Here is a 15,348-nt window from a genome sequence, read left to right as displayed (position 1 = left end):
CCTTTTATATTAACATAAAATCTTCTTATGAAACTAAATGTCAGCTATATTCATATTTAAAATAATAATATAAAAATAATTTCATTTTACTCATATAAAATTATTAATACATATTTTACTTATTTTGTTTTTATTTTTCTCTTAACTTGAATATATTTTAACAGTTTGCTGTATTATATATATTCATATATATGTAATATTATATATGTATGTATATAATAACTGTTTTTAAGGGCAAAAATATAATATTTTGTCATTTAATGACCTTTTTTCATTTCAAATTCACTATTTATATTGTTATTATATATAAAATATACATGTATATTATATATGTTCTTATTGTTCACGTAAAAAAGCAAAAGAAAATAATATATAATAAATGGTTAAAATTATTAACTATTTTATATTTTTTGTTATTTACGAAAATGATATCTTTTCATTTTTGTTTACAATTTTTTATTATTTCTTTCTATAAAAAGTAAAAAATAATCACTAAATTTCTAGGAAAAATGTCATATATAATTTATACATAGTGTATTATATATATATGCACTATTAAAAAAAATAAATTTTGATGCTTTATACTTTTTAAATTATACGCACGTTTATGAACAAATTATACTGCGGACATCCACATTTGTAAAAAATAAAAAATAAAAGATATATTAAATATATATATATACATATATATATAATATTTTTTTTTATAAATAACAAAGTTTTAAAATAACAAAAAAAAAATCCAAAATCATATAGCAAAATTTTTTACCAATACTGTTTTATTTATAAATATATATATACATTTAAAATATGTGAAATAAATTTTTTTTCTTTTTCAAATATTTAGTAAGATATATGTATATATAATAAATAAACTACGTAATTTTGGAGTTAACACAAATTATTATATATTTTGTACTTAATTTTTTTATAAAAAGAGGCTCAAATTACTTTCATATAATAATATATGTAAATTCGTTTTATTTAATTTACTAATGACCTGTATCCAACAACCAACTTTATTGTATAATATTTTTGGAAATCAAAAATATTTTATAAAATTTTCAATTTTTTAATTTTTGAATGCTTTCAAATTGTTTTTTAAATATCGAAAAGATGCAAACTAATTATGCGTTTTTATTGGAAAATTTGAAAATGTTAATTTAAAAAATGATATTTTATATAATACTAAGAATTATCTATTTTGTTTTTTATATAACTAGCTCAAATTGATTAATCTTTTTTTCTTTTTTAAATGTGTTAATCATGCATTAGGGGTTGTACAATAAATTCTTTTTTTTTTTTTTTTTTTTTTTGTTATTGTTATTGCATGTTCATAATTTAAATAAATACAAAATAGAAAACATTTTATTTAAGCCACAATAGAAAAATACGCACATAATGAAGCTGGTAAAAAAGAGCTTTTAAGGGTCATAAATTAATAAATAGAAAAATTAGTAAAAAAAATTTATAGCCTGTTCATTTTTTTTTTTTTCCAGTATAAATTATATATTTGGATATTTAATTATTTTATTAAGTATTATTCATTTTCTAACTCGAAAAAGAAGGGATTTCATAGCAGCAAAAATTAAACATCATGGGTATTAAACTAAAAAAACAATATAACAATATTTTTAAAATTACATTTATTTAAATTTTTGTGCAACCAACAACACTGTTTTTAAAGAGAAACCTTTAATTCATTTATTTTTTATGTTATATTTTATTTTGAATGTAAATTCAATTGATTGACTTTGAAAAAAAAAGAAATGAATAATCGATAAAATAAGTGTATACAAATTTATAACTTTTACTTTTTTTTTTTATTATTGTCTATCATAAATTTGAAGGAGCAAAACAAAACATTATTTATTATTCACGATTTTTGAAGAGCATGATGAAAAATACCAACAGGAAACAAAGTGAAGCGTACTCTATTATATTTAAGCATATATTTTGTAAAAAATTTTCCTTTAGGAGTTCTCATATTTTGTCTATATGGCTAATCATTTTCCACACTTTTATTTAAGCATATAAAATGAAATTTACAAATATTATAAATGATATAAGCGCTTTTTCATTTGATGCTTCTTTATAAATGTACAAAAAGATCTATATTTTATTAAAATATAAAAATAAAAAAAGTAAATGTTATATCTGAAAGGTGTGAAATATCCTTTTCCTATTATTATAAATCGTAATATAATAATATACATAAAAAAAAAAAAGAAAAAAAAAATTACAAAGTTCAAGGTAAAAATAATAATCGTTTAGAGCATTTAAAAACTAAATGCTCATATTATATATATATGCAATACATATTAATATTAAAAAATAGGGAATATCAAAAAAATTAAATATCAAACGCAATACTAAAAGAGGTGATAATTTTAGTGCAGTAGACAAATATAAATATGTTAAATTATTTAAAAATGAAAGCCGCAATAATTTTCTCTTTACTGTTCCTTTTCAGTTATTTTTATAATTCTTCCCCTGAGTAATTAATGTAAATTAAAATTGTTTTATGTGTATAACATACAAACAATTCTCTTTATATTATCAATAATTCTCATATTTTTTCCAAACCTTTCATTTCACATTTCTCAGTATCATTCTCAGTGCATTTTCCATAACATTGTCATAATACGTTAGTCATAGAACTTAACTACGTATATATATATATTTATTTATTTATCTATCTATATTTATATCTAAAAAGGATCTTTTCAGAAAAATTGCTACTACACAGAGTAAGGTACTTACACATCTATATTTGTGTGTATTTACGTGTAACAAATTATGAGACTACGAATAATGAAAGATTAATCATAAAAAATAAATATAAAAAAAAAAAGAAAAGAAAAGAAATTGTAACAATATAATTAAATGAATAAATATATATGTTGCATTCATCAGTGCAAAAAGAAAAAAAAAACAAAAAAAAATTTGTTATATACGAGTTAATGAAAGCAAAATGCATATTACACTAAATAGAATGAAACAAATGTACTTGTAGACTTCAAAAGGAACATATTTTTTTCTGAAATAGTAGACATATTTTCTTTAAAATGACTATAAGTAAAATAAGAAAACATGAAAAGAGGATTACTGTCTATTTATGATATATTTTTTTTAGTGAAAAACATTTCAAAATATTTTCTTATTTTTCTGAATGGTTTGTATATAATGAAACTGCTATATAATTCTAATAACAGTGTTAACTTTATAAGCGGGATAATATGTATAATAATAGGTCTTACATTAAAAATAATTCTACTAGCAATATATTGTATATTTTTCATGGACATATATATTTTTAAAGAATGTAAAAGAAAAAACTTCCTGACTTTATTTAACCTTAATAAAATAAATAGGAATATAAATGCAACCATGGTAGAATCGGATGATTTTGAGTATAAAAAATTGATTAAGGAATTCTTTTTTCAGAATGCTTATTACGCCTTAAAAAAAAAACATAAAACATTGGAATTGTATATGCTAAAAATATATAATAGCATATTTAATTATTATTTATGTAATATAAGAGATATATTATATGCTGTAATATGGTACATTAGTTTATACTATTGGAGAAGAGATAAATATGACATTATATGGAGTTTTGATAAAATACCAGAATATATATATGAAATTTTAATTATTCTATTATCATCATCTTATATTGATTTAATTATGATTATTCTTAGTTACAATAAATCTAAATTTTATGTAATGAAATCTAAATTGTTAATAGATTTGTTTTTTAGTGCACCAAGTATTTTTTTTTTTTCTAATTATATTTTTGTTATCGACAATAAAATTGATGTATATTTCGTGATGGGGTTTCTAAGAAATATAAAAATATTTTTAAATGTATCATATACAAGAGTAGAACAAAATTCTCTCCTAACACATACAGAAATTAAAATTATCAGAATTGTATTAGGAGTGGTGTTACTATGTAACGCATTCGCCTCAACTATTTATACTATTCAAGCTATTCATCCTTATAACTTGAAACATGGAAATTTTAGTTACTTTCTTAATAGCTATTTAGACTATTTCTATTTCTCTATAATATCTATATCAACAGTTGGATATGGAGATATTTTTCCTATTAATAAATTAAGTAAAGTGGTATGCATTTTTTTTATATTTTGGACATTTGTTTGGGTCCCAATACAATTTAATGATTTAATAATTTCCATTTTTTCTAAAAAAAACACTTACGGAAAAATTAGTATGAGTAGGAAAAAATTTATTCTATTAATTGGTGATGTTGAGCCGCACCAATTAAATATTTTCCTTTACGAATCCGTTGCATATGGAAACAAATTGAAATTTCATATTCTAACTACTTATCCAATAAGTTTCTATAATGAGCAAATAAAAATAGCCTCTCACTTTTGCATATCTCTGTATATTAAAAATTTTGATTTTAATGAAAAACAAATTACTAATTTATTATATAGTGTAAATGCTCAAAATGCTTATTACTTATTCTTATTTTCTGATAAATTTAATAGTGGACGTTATAACATAGATACAAAAACTTTTACAAGATTATTAATCTTGAAAAATTTTCTACATGGGAAAAAAAATGCTGTTATTGAGTTAAGAAATAAATGTGTTTCAAACATTGTTCGATCTATTGGATCTGAGAATTTTATTATAGTTAACTTAAAACAATCCTTAATAGCTAAAAACATTAAGCATCCTGGGTTTATAACATTAATTTTAAATTTGTTTACAGCTTATGATTATGATGAAAATTCTTATAATTTTGACAATATACATTCATTTACGTCCATTAAATATGTACGCGAATTTAATAGAGGTTCTAGAGCGAAAATATTTTCCTTTTTCGTTCATGAAAATATGGTTGGATTAAAATTCGACAAATTGTTTCATAAATTATACGACTCGCTTGGTATTATACTTATAGGTATTGAAACGGATACTATGAATAACACCTATAAACATAGAAATAAAAATATATATTTTTTTAAGGATAAGATAGCTAACATAATTAAAAAAAATCAAAAAAAAAAAAAAAAAAAATTTAAATTTATACAGTTGCACTTACTGAACAAGTATGTTAATCCACTTAATTGTATACAACACGCCAGAAATATAAATCGGTACAATTCCAGTAAGAAAGAAAATGGGTATGATACAGGAAAATTGTATAAACAAAGGTGTATAGAAAAAGAAACGAATTTACTAAAAATATGTGATAAGGATGAATATGCCAACACATGGAAGCAATATGAATCCAATAATGATGTGTGGGATAGGGGAACCTATGAAACAATTCACTCTCAAAATTGCCAGCATACGGGAAAAATTCAAAGGAATAATATTCTTATGAGAAAAAAAAATAAATTAACAAAGGAAGAACATTCTGCTAATATATGCATAAACATTAGCAATAATATTGGGGATAATAAAATGAAGCGAAAACACTCGATTGATAGTGAAAAATATCTTAAAGACTTAAAAAATTTGGACTATAACAGAGTTCAAACCAAAACAAATATATGTAGATATGATAATAATATAAATAAAAGTAACAAAAAGGTAGAATGTTACCTAAATTTGCTAGGAAAAAATTATTCCATGAAGGAGAATGATAAATGTATAGTAATTGCAAATTCTAAAAAAGTTATAAAATATTTATCAAAAGCAAAAAGTCTATTTTGGCTATTTGAAATTAAAAGTAAAAAAGAAGATAAAATTTCGTATGATTTAAAATCTGTCATAAAAACTGAACAAACCTTTAGCAAAGATTTACCTACAAACCTAAAGAAAAATACACGTACCGTGTCTTCTATGAAGAGTAAAAGTTTGATTACCAAGAATGAAAATGTAACAGCGATAAACTATCACGATTTATTTAACACTTACAGAATTTCTAGAATTTTCACTAGGAAAAGTTATTATTTTGAAAAAGGGTTTAAAAAAATTATAAGTGAAGAAGTGGAAAATAGACACGATTCATTAAATTTGAAGGAGCATATGAATGCAAAATGTAATACATACAATTATAATGCTTATAAATGTAATGACAATAACACCTTGAACTGTTATAATAATGCTGTATCAAGTTGCTTCAACTATTCTTATTCTAGATCTTGCAGTAAAGGTAACACAAACGGATATGTTAATATGGAAAAGCAGCTCTACGTAAAGGATGATTCAATGAATTATATGGAAAGAAGGAAAAAATGTCCAAGTTTTTTAAAATATAATATTATTGATAATAAACCATTGAATACATATTACTCAGAATTATTACAAAAGTGTGACAATAATTTTTATTATAAAAAAAAATTAAAGAAGAAGATATTTTTAAATAATTACTTCATGTTAAATGACCCTTACAATTTTAGGAATAGAGAAGAAATTTTAAAAAAAAAAAAAATGAATGTAAAAAATTTTAATTCTTCATTAAAAAAAAGTGCAGTTGCCTGCTCATATGTGGAAGCTCGTGAAAAGTATTTTGTCAAAAATAATAAGAGAATTTTATTAATAATAAATTATTCATCACATATTATTCAAGTAATTAAAAGAATAAATAAAAAATACAAATTTAACATTATAATATTAACTCATGAAATACCGTCTATTAATATATGCGACTTGAACAAATATCATACTGTTTTTATAAAATGTAAATCTTTGGATGACTATAATTTATTAAATGCTGGTTTGGTTCAGGCGGATTATATATTAATTTTACCTACTGAAGTACGTAATATAGATGAAATAAATGAAACAGATATGAATAATATAATATTAACAAGAAAAATTAAACACTTGCTGAAAAAAAGAAAAAAGACTTATTACATAAATAATATAATTACAGAATTAATTAACCATTCTAATGTTATTTTTCTTGAGGAAAATAAAATGATAAAATTAAGGGAAAAAAAATTTTCTTATAGTGATTTTTTTCCTTATGTTAATTCTTCCCTATTTTATTCTAGTAATATAATTTGTGAAACTATGTTGTATAATTTTATGACTCATCATAAAAGTTTTACTAAATTTTCAGTGTGTAATAACACATTGAAATATCTAATAAAACACATCAGTATAATACGTTTATCTAATATAATTAAGTATTTTGATTTTTCTTTTAAGAAGGTCAAAACATTTCGTGATATTTTCTACTTCTTATCCCAAAAAAATATTATAACTATTGCTTTATATAGAAAAGGAGATAAACATATACCTTTTTACATTTATACAAAACCTAATGAAAAATGCGTCTTAAGATTTGATGATATAATTTACATTTTGTAGAGGTTACATCTTTTTTTTTTTGTGTGTGTGCTTTTTTTACCCATTTATTTTATATACATTTTAATCACTGTATACACGCATATATGCATTTAACACCCCACCAAATTATTCGTTAAGTTATTCTACATAGGGGGGAATAACAGATTTTTCTAATAGGAAACACTTAACAATGTAAGAAGCGCGTACATGTATATATATATATATATATGCGTGTGTGTATACCCCAAACACATTTTGTTTTTACGGACGTCTAAAAAGTAGTGGAAGCTACACGTGTTCTCACAAAATACATTATTTTATTGTTCTTTCTGTTTTTAATTCGAAATATACCACAATGTTCCAGGAAGGAATATATGAAAGTAAAGGTTTCCTTTTTTTCATTATATATATATATATACATATATGTACCATATGTATGTATACATCTGAGTGTTCAAATAAATAATTTTTTATGTAATGCGCTATAGTTTTTTTTTAATATATTTAATAACTTTAAAATATGAGGAACAAATAATTTTTCTTTATAATGTTTAAAACAAAACATTTTTAATAAAAACATATAAAAAAAAAAAAATATATAGTTTATTTTTTTCACCTTTGTTAAAGAACACACACAGATCCTTTAGATTCACACAAAGTATTTTTGCATAACATTTTCCTATAAAATTCTAAATTTTTCTGGGAAATAATATCTCGAACAAATGCCAAGTATTGATAAAAGTCATCTGTTACTTCATTGAAATCATCATCATCATATTTAGATTCTTTTTCCTCAACGCCGATAGTGTTAAAGTTAAAATTATTTACAATTATACTGTAGTCTTCTGCCAGGTTTTTCTATGTTATAATTAGTGGAAAAACGTGAATATAAATTTTATATATCTCATATTAAATAGGAAGAACAATGAGAAAAAGAGGGGAGTGACAAAAAAAAAAAAATTCACAGTTATTCATTTCGTGGGGAAAGGCATACATCTTGAGTATATATGTCCTTGTATGCTCATGGGATTCGACAAAGAATGTATAATGAGAAAGTACCAACATTACGGTCCCATTAGAAGATGATTAGTATACATGCATAAATTTAGATGAAAGTATAAAGATTTAAATATACGCAGTAATATTGTTCGAATGTCTAAATGTTGATGAAACTCTAATTAAAAATATATTAATATAAAACAATAAAAAACACAAAGAATGAAGTAAAATAAAAAGTAAGAACAATAAAAATGTTACCATAATTATCGATTTAATTATTATATATTATATATTTTATTTCTCTTACCGCACATCTAATCCGATATTTATTAAAACTGTGTTGCACTATATATAAAATGTTATAATATTTTTTATGCTCATTCTGACACATCCTCAACGTTATAGAGCTGTAAATATCGTATATATTTTTTTCCATAGGGGCAAAATAAATTATGTTTTCTTTTCCTTTGTTCTCTACACTTGGCGTCTTCGTGAATAAAATAGTTTTTAATTTTTTCAAGAAATATGTAACTTGTTAGTTTGTTCTCTTGCGCAAGTTTGCATGTGCGTATATACATACATATATATATGTACGAATTTTACGTATGTATATTTTTTTTCTTTCTTACATTTTTCGGGAACTTTTTCAAAAAACTTAAAAATCCGAGAATTTCACTTTTCTTAAAAAAATGGAACCTATGTTTTTACTTCATTTTGTCTTATATTTTTATTTTTAAATTTAATTATAATTTTACTTTTACTTTTAATTTTCCTTTTAATTTTTTTTTTTTTTTTACCAACTTTTACTATTTTTTCACCAAAAAAAAAAGAAAGAAATAGAATAACTAACATAATTTGTTTATACTTTTATATGTAGCTTATTACTTCTAGGAATGGGATAACGAAATCTAAAGCACTTTGTATTTGAAACGAAAATAGGATAACTTTTGAATATTTCAATTTGGCACATGCTAGAGCATCTTTCAAAAAAGTATTCTTTTTTCTTTTTATTATGTGATTCTTAATATTAGGGTAACTCACAGTATAAATGTTAAATTGTAAATCTTCAGCAACTATATGTTTTGTGGTATAAAATGTATGCAGTTATTCATGTATATATATATATATATATATATATATATATATATATGTGCATAAAATTATGCATATATTCTTTACATCTGTACTAATGCGAATTGTACTTTTTGCTAGTTTCGATTTCATCCAGTCGTCTGTGCTCATTGGTCCAAAAAATACAACGTTGTATTTAGCGTCTTTTACTAACTCTAAAATTAAAAATAAAGAAAAAAAAAGACGAGCGAAAGGTAGAAATGATGAGAAAATTACTTTTTTATGGTTCTTTTTTTTATCTTATTTTTACTTTTTTTAAATGAAACCCCTTCATATTTGCACTGTAAAGTACTCCGATTGTTCACTTTTGAAAAAGAAAAAATTGAAAAACTTATAATATTCCATAAAAAAAACATATACATATACATATACATATACATATACATATACATATACTTATACATATACATATATATATATATATATATATGCATTTACTTATATGCACATGTATATATAAGAATATATACGTGTATTTGTAAATTTTCTATATTAACTGTTCATCACTGCCAATAACAGAATAATAATTAACCCAAAAAAGGCGCATTGAATGGAGCTTATAATTCTTAACTAGGAATAAAAAGAAATATTAACAAAAAATAATAAATATTAAGAATTTTGTAATATAATTAAAAAAATATATTCAAATATTCTACACAGTTGTTCGTATTATCCTTTACCGAAATAATATTCTTATCATTTTTCCTTTTGCAAAATGATCCATAAATTGAAGCTAAAAAATATTGGAAAATACCAGTCGAATGAAATAAAACTATAATGCTGGCGGTAGTAGCGAATGTAACAGTAGCAGAGATAAAACATTTATAAAAATATATGTTTATTTATAAACATTACATTCCTACCTATGACCCACCCCAAATATGGCAAAAAGGAAAAGCCAGAATAGTAAAAAATTCTAACACTTGAAAGTGAAAATAAGGGAAAAACGTTGCAGTGTGAAGAAGACATATCTACATACATAGGTATCATATATATATTTATATATATATATTCACAAAACGAATGAGAGTACTAATTTTAATTTATCTCTACATTTTCTCATCTCTGCTAATTGTCGCATCAAATGGATTTTTAAACAACCGTGAAAAACTGAGAAATTCAAAATTTTCTAGCAGATTTTGTACCTCCTTATCGTATTTATCACATATTTCATCAATTCCTTTAAATATTATTTCACTATTTTTATAATTTCCATTTGTTTCATTTTTTAAATCATTTATATGTTCATTTTGTTCAGAATTCGTAAGACTCACTGTAAGGGGATTTTCCACATTTTCAATGTTTTTATCTTTTCGCTCCTTACCATTTTTATTTTCTGCATCATTATTATTGTTATTATTAGAAGTAGATAAAGTATTCACATGTTTGTTTAATTTTTTAGATTCAGTATATTTTATGTCTTGGCACTCCCCTTCAACGAATATCTCTTCCATGCTTTTTATAGAGGAATCCTTTTTATTAAACAAATATGCTCCTTCCATTAATTCATTTTGTTTATTTTCTTTCACCTCCTCCTGTTCTGTTATCTTTGATTTTCTTTTCCTAATCATTTTACCGTCAACATATGGGTATCTACGTATGTATTTATAAATGTATGTATTAAATTGCGATTCAGTGAAAATCGTTGTTACAGTGTCTTAATTTTATTATACATGAATAGAAATAATATTAACAGTTTATAAATATTTAATAAATTTATTACAAGATATATCATTCATTAGAATTTTTGTTTCATTTGGTTTTACGATTTTAATTTTAAAATTTCTACAGCATATATATAGTAGTCATGATTTTTGACAAATAGACAAATTAAAAAAAAAAAAAAAAATTAAAAAAACATCTCTAGAAAAGCAAATAGATAATGATATCAAAACTGTTATGTATTCTCAATGTAAGGAGGGAAAAAAAAAAAAAAAAAAAAAAAAAAAAAAGCAGAGAATATAATTAAATTGACTTAGCTAATCCTAAAAAAGAAAACAAAGAGTGTTATAGTGATATAATTTTTCATTTCACATAAAGTATACATATACGTTTACTTAAATATATGTGTGTTTGTAAGGAGTGTGTATCTAAGTTGGGAATACTAAGAATATAAAGTGAGCACATTTATTTTCTCTTTAACAATACCAATTTTCATATTATCCTTTTCAAATATTGCATAATATTTTTGTAAAAATATTTGTCCAAGAATCTATAAAAGTAAAAATATGTATTAGCACTTTTGTTTTTATATATTACATCCTTCTCACAAGTATAAACACACATATTTATATGTATGTATATGTTATATGTGTTATATATGCAAGTTTCTGTTATATATGTTAATAATCTAGGTACGTATAAATATCCATTATCTGAAGAAATATTAATTGGCATGAAAGCAAAGTTGCATGGTGATTTTAAAATAGGGTCAATCCTGAAAGAATTAACAATATAGTCGTCAGGTGTCAACTCGTATTCTTTTTGTACTCCTATTAAATAAAAACATATATAGTACTATATTAATACCAATTTTTATGTATTATCAAATTGTATTCTTAAAATTACTTAAATACCATTTTCATCACATAAAACGAAGGAAAAGTTTTTTAGTAAAGCTCTATTATGACATGTTTTTCCAGGTTTTAGTAATCTACTTAATAATATTAAATCTAGAAAATGCGTATTTATAGATCATATGTTCATATAATAATGTTTTTGCTAAAATATAAAAAAAAAAAAGTAAAATAATATACCTTCCTTTGGCCCAGCGACACTCGACGTTCCCGTATCAATTACCGCTTCACAGTATCCTCCTACAAGTAATATATATATATATATATATATATATATATGTATAAATACTCAAAAAATCAAAAACGAAAAAAAAAATAAAAGATGTAGAATTTGATAAGTCAACTGAACACTCAGTGCTATGTACATCCATTCTCGTTTGTTCGATTTTTATAGTTTTATGTGAACCGTTATTTTTTGAGCATACGTCTAAAAACACACCATTAATTTTTAGCCCAACCTGTATTTACAATATTACGTTTATAATGTATGATTTTCTTTTTCATATTATATTTACATCTACGATAAACTTATTCACATTACCATTTTGATTGCCCAATATTTTTTAGAAGAAACATCAAACCAATCTATGCTTGAATTTGGTTCTATAAATCTTGACAAAAAATTGTACACATATATATCTATTAGGATCTTTAGCTAAAGTAGTGGATCTATATATTCATACCTTTATATGCACATATATATACTCACATATACATATATCTATGTATATATACATTTTTACTTATATAAATCTTCCTTCGTTTGTTCTCCTTACTTTTTATCGTATCCTCCAAATGTGACTGCACCATTATCCTCAACATTTTTGGGATAATAAATTGAGAAAATATTTTTTTTTAATCTATTCTTCGGTATATTGTCATATATTAATTTTTTTCCTTTTTTGTCATCTGAAATTCCTAATCCAAATAAACCGTCAAATTCTGAAAATAAAAATTGAAAGAAAAGTTAAAATAATCTTGTTTGGGTGTTTCATAATTTTAGGCGCTAAAATTAAGAAATATATATATTTTTTTTTTTTTCTTCTATTTTGTTACGCATATCGCAAAAAGGGTCATCTGATATGTAGCTAGCTACACCAAACTCTTGGTTCTTTACTCTATAAAATGTTAATAAAATTAAAAATTCATCCGTTACACATTTTTATTTTGTTCTATAGGAGTATTTGTTCATTATGTTTTTTATGTTTATTACTTAATATCTCCGATATGAATGTCGTCGGACACATAAGCAATGTGAATTTTCCCCGTTCCAAAAAAGACTTCAGCAGGGGTTTTTCTTTGGACTAGTTTGTAATTTTTAGAAATTTTATGATCATATTTTCTTTTGTTGTAACAAGCCTTTGTGTAGCAGTTTTTCGAAGGAATCCATAGATTTGTGCTGCCTTAAATATATATATATATATATATGCATATATTTAATTACCTACTCATACATGACATACTTAAATATACAAGAGCACGTGTGCGTAATTTTTTTTTTCCTTTTCCTTTCTCTATTAACCAGTGTCAAACAGAACCTTGAATGACTGGGGTGGGCTTCCAATACTTATTTCACCAATAAATCTTTACAATTCAAAAAAAAAAAAAAAAAAAAAAATTAAGGATACGCAATAATATATGAAATATATTTAAACTATTATCTTTTTTTTTTTTTTATTTTTTAAATTTCCTTTGATGAAATAAAATTTACTTTTATTTTCGAATAATATATAAAAATGAAAGAACAAACCATGAAGTTAATATTATAATAAGAGAAAAACATATATTTAGAATAAACAAAAGGATGAAACTTCAAGTCGTATAATAGAATATTATATTTTTACTGTCTATTGATGTAACCTCCCTTTAGTACTATTGTGGAAATTCCTCTATTATTATTCTTAAAATTTAATTTATAATGTTTTTCTTTGTAATAATAATAAATTATATTTTATATTTTTTGAAATAAAAAGGTTTATGTTTTAAAGAACACGTACATATATATATGTATACATATACATATGATTACAAGTGTATATATATATATATATATATATAGACAGATATGCTACTGAGTTCGTTTTACTAAATATAGAATAAATACCTGAATTGCTATATTTAGACACCCGTAAATTCTCCTTTGAAGATTTTACAAGAAAATGAACAGTTGAAAAAAGTAAAACAAAAAGGGAAAACGGAATATTCATTTTGAATAATTTAATTTTAAAACATACTTATTGAAAACAAATTAGGACTACTTAGAAGAACATATTTTTACCTTATTATCTCTTTCAAAATAAAAAAAAAAAAAAATTTTTACCAAATAAATAAGAAAGACTTCCATTACTTGCTCCTATGCATTTTCTTTTCTTTTTTATATTTAACAATTTAAGATACATGTGAAGATATTACCAAGAATACAACATTTCTTGTGTATATACATTTGCAAGTGAATAATTAAAACCTATTTTTTGCAACACTAAAATTATTCATAGTGAATTTTTTTACTTTTAGGTATAAAATATTATTTAGCTCTAACAGTTTATTAAGGATTTTATTATCATATTAATTATCACAAAGAAACATTAAAAGAATAAAATTTTCAAAAATGTTAAGGATGTCTCAAAATGACCAAAAAAAGGTAAAATAAACTACAACATATTAACACAAGAATATTATATGCATATATATTATACAAATATATTCATATGTATTATTAGCAGCTACAATTCATCGTAGTATTTAGCATATTTCAAATTTAATATACAACTCTTTTTTTTTTTTTTTTTTTTTTACAATATTTAACCCCATTTCAGAAATTCTAGCTACAATTCTTAAAGGTAATTTTGCTTATTTATTATTTTTTTTTTTTTTGCGTGTATTAAATATAGAATGGAGCATACTAAAAAAATTAATATGTTGAATTTTTTTAATAAACATTTTGTTCGTTTTCTGTTACTTTACTGCTTTCTTTGCTTTTAGTTTCTTTTCGCGTTCACTTCGCTTCCATTTCATTTCCATTTTTTCCTCATTTTAGCATTTTCTTTTTCTTTCATGTTTTAAATTTCTGATAAAACTTTCAGTCTTTTTTCTTTTTTTAAATTAATAAAATTTTTTAAATGTCTAACATGACTCTACCTTACCTTTTTAGGTTTTTATTTATTGCCATATTATTTTTTTTTCATATTTTTTTTGAAGAAATGATACATATTTTTCAAATGTGTCTAAAAGTAATTTTCTGTTTTTTTAAGAATATATGGGTTTATATACACAATCAATACTTTCACTCTATTTTGTAGTATTTTACTCAATTTTTTTCATGTAAAATATTCATGTATTCACCGACTATGCTTTT

The 15,348-nt window shown here is 22.7% G+C and overlaps 3 protein-coding genes across 3 annotated transcripts; 1 reads left to right on the top strand and 2 right to left on the bottom strand.

The window, feature by feature from the left end:
• Positions 1–3,093: 3,093 nt before the first annotated feature.
• Positions 3,094–7,308, top strand: PmUG01_12051400 (potassium channel, putative; the record flags this gene model as incomplete). The annotated part of the gene is made up of 1 exon (XM_029006735.1): positions 3,094–7,308. The coding sequence occupies one exon, from the start codon at positions 3,094–3,096 to the stop codon at positions 7,306–7,308; it is 4,215 nt and encodes a 1,404-aa protein (XP_028863194.1).
• Positions 7,309–7,908: 600 nt separating this feature from the next.
• PmUG01_12051300 (conserved Plasmodium protein, unknown function) lies at positions 7,909–10,988 on the bottom strand (the record flags this gene model as incomplete). Its single annotated transcript, XM_029006734.1, has 10 exons — positions 7,909–8,145; positions 8,594–8,773; positions 8,916–8,966; positions 9,172–9,359; positions 9,489–9,572; positions 9,668–9,721; positions 9,915–9,987; positions 10,098–10,150; positions 10,281–10,339; positions 10,471–10,988. 10 exons carry the CDS (start codon positions 10,986–10,988, stop codon positions 7,909–7,911), a joined length of 1,497 nt encoding a protein of 498 aa, XP_028863193.1.
• A 394-nt stretch (positions 10,989–11,382) lies between these two features.
• On the bottom strand, positions 11,383–14,200 carry PmUG01_12051200 (aspartyl proteinase, putative; the record flags this gene model as incomplete). Its single annotated transcript, XM_029006732.1, has 13 exons — positions 11,383–11,402; positions 11,566–11,629; positions 11,776–11,909; positions 11,994–12,089; positions 12,174–12,233; positions 12,400–12,451; positions 12,535–12,604; positions 12,770–12,935; positions 13,050–13,111; positions 13,207–13,396; positions 13,516–13,577; positions 13,838–13,880; positions 14,098–14,200. The coding sequence occupies 13 exons, from the start codon at positions 14,198–14,200 to the stop codon at positions 11,383–11,385; spliced, it is 1,122 nt and encodes a 373-aa protein (XP_028863192.1).
• Between the last annotated feature and the right edge of the window lie 1,148 nt (positions 14,201–15,348).

Source organism: Plasmodium malariae, assembly GCF_900090045.1.
Source record: "Plasmodium malariae genome assembly, chromosome: 12".
Taxonomy (NCBI): domain Eukaryota; phylum Apicomplexa; class Aconoidasida; order Haemosporida; family Plasmodiidae; genus Plasmodium; species Plasmodium malariae.
The sequence above is the reverse complement of the archived record's forward strand: the minus strand, read 5'-3'. Positions and strand labels throughout refer to the sequence as shown.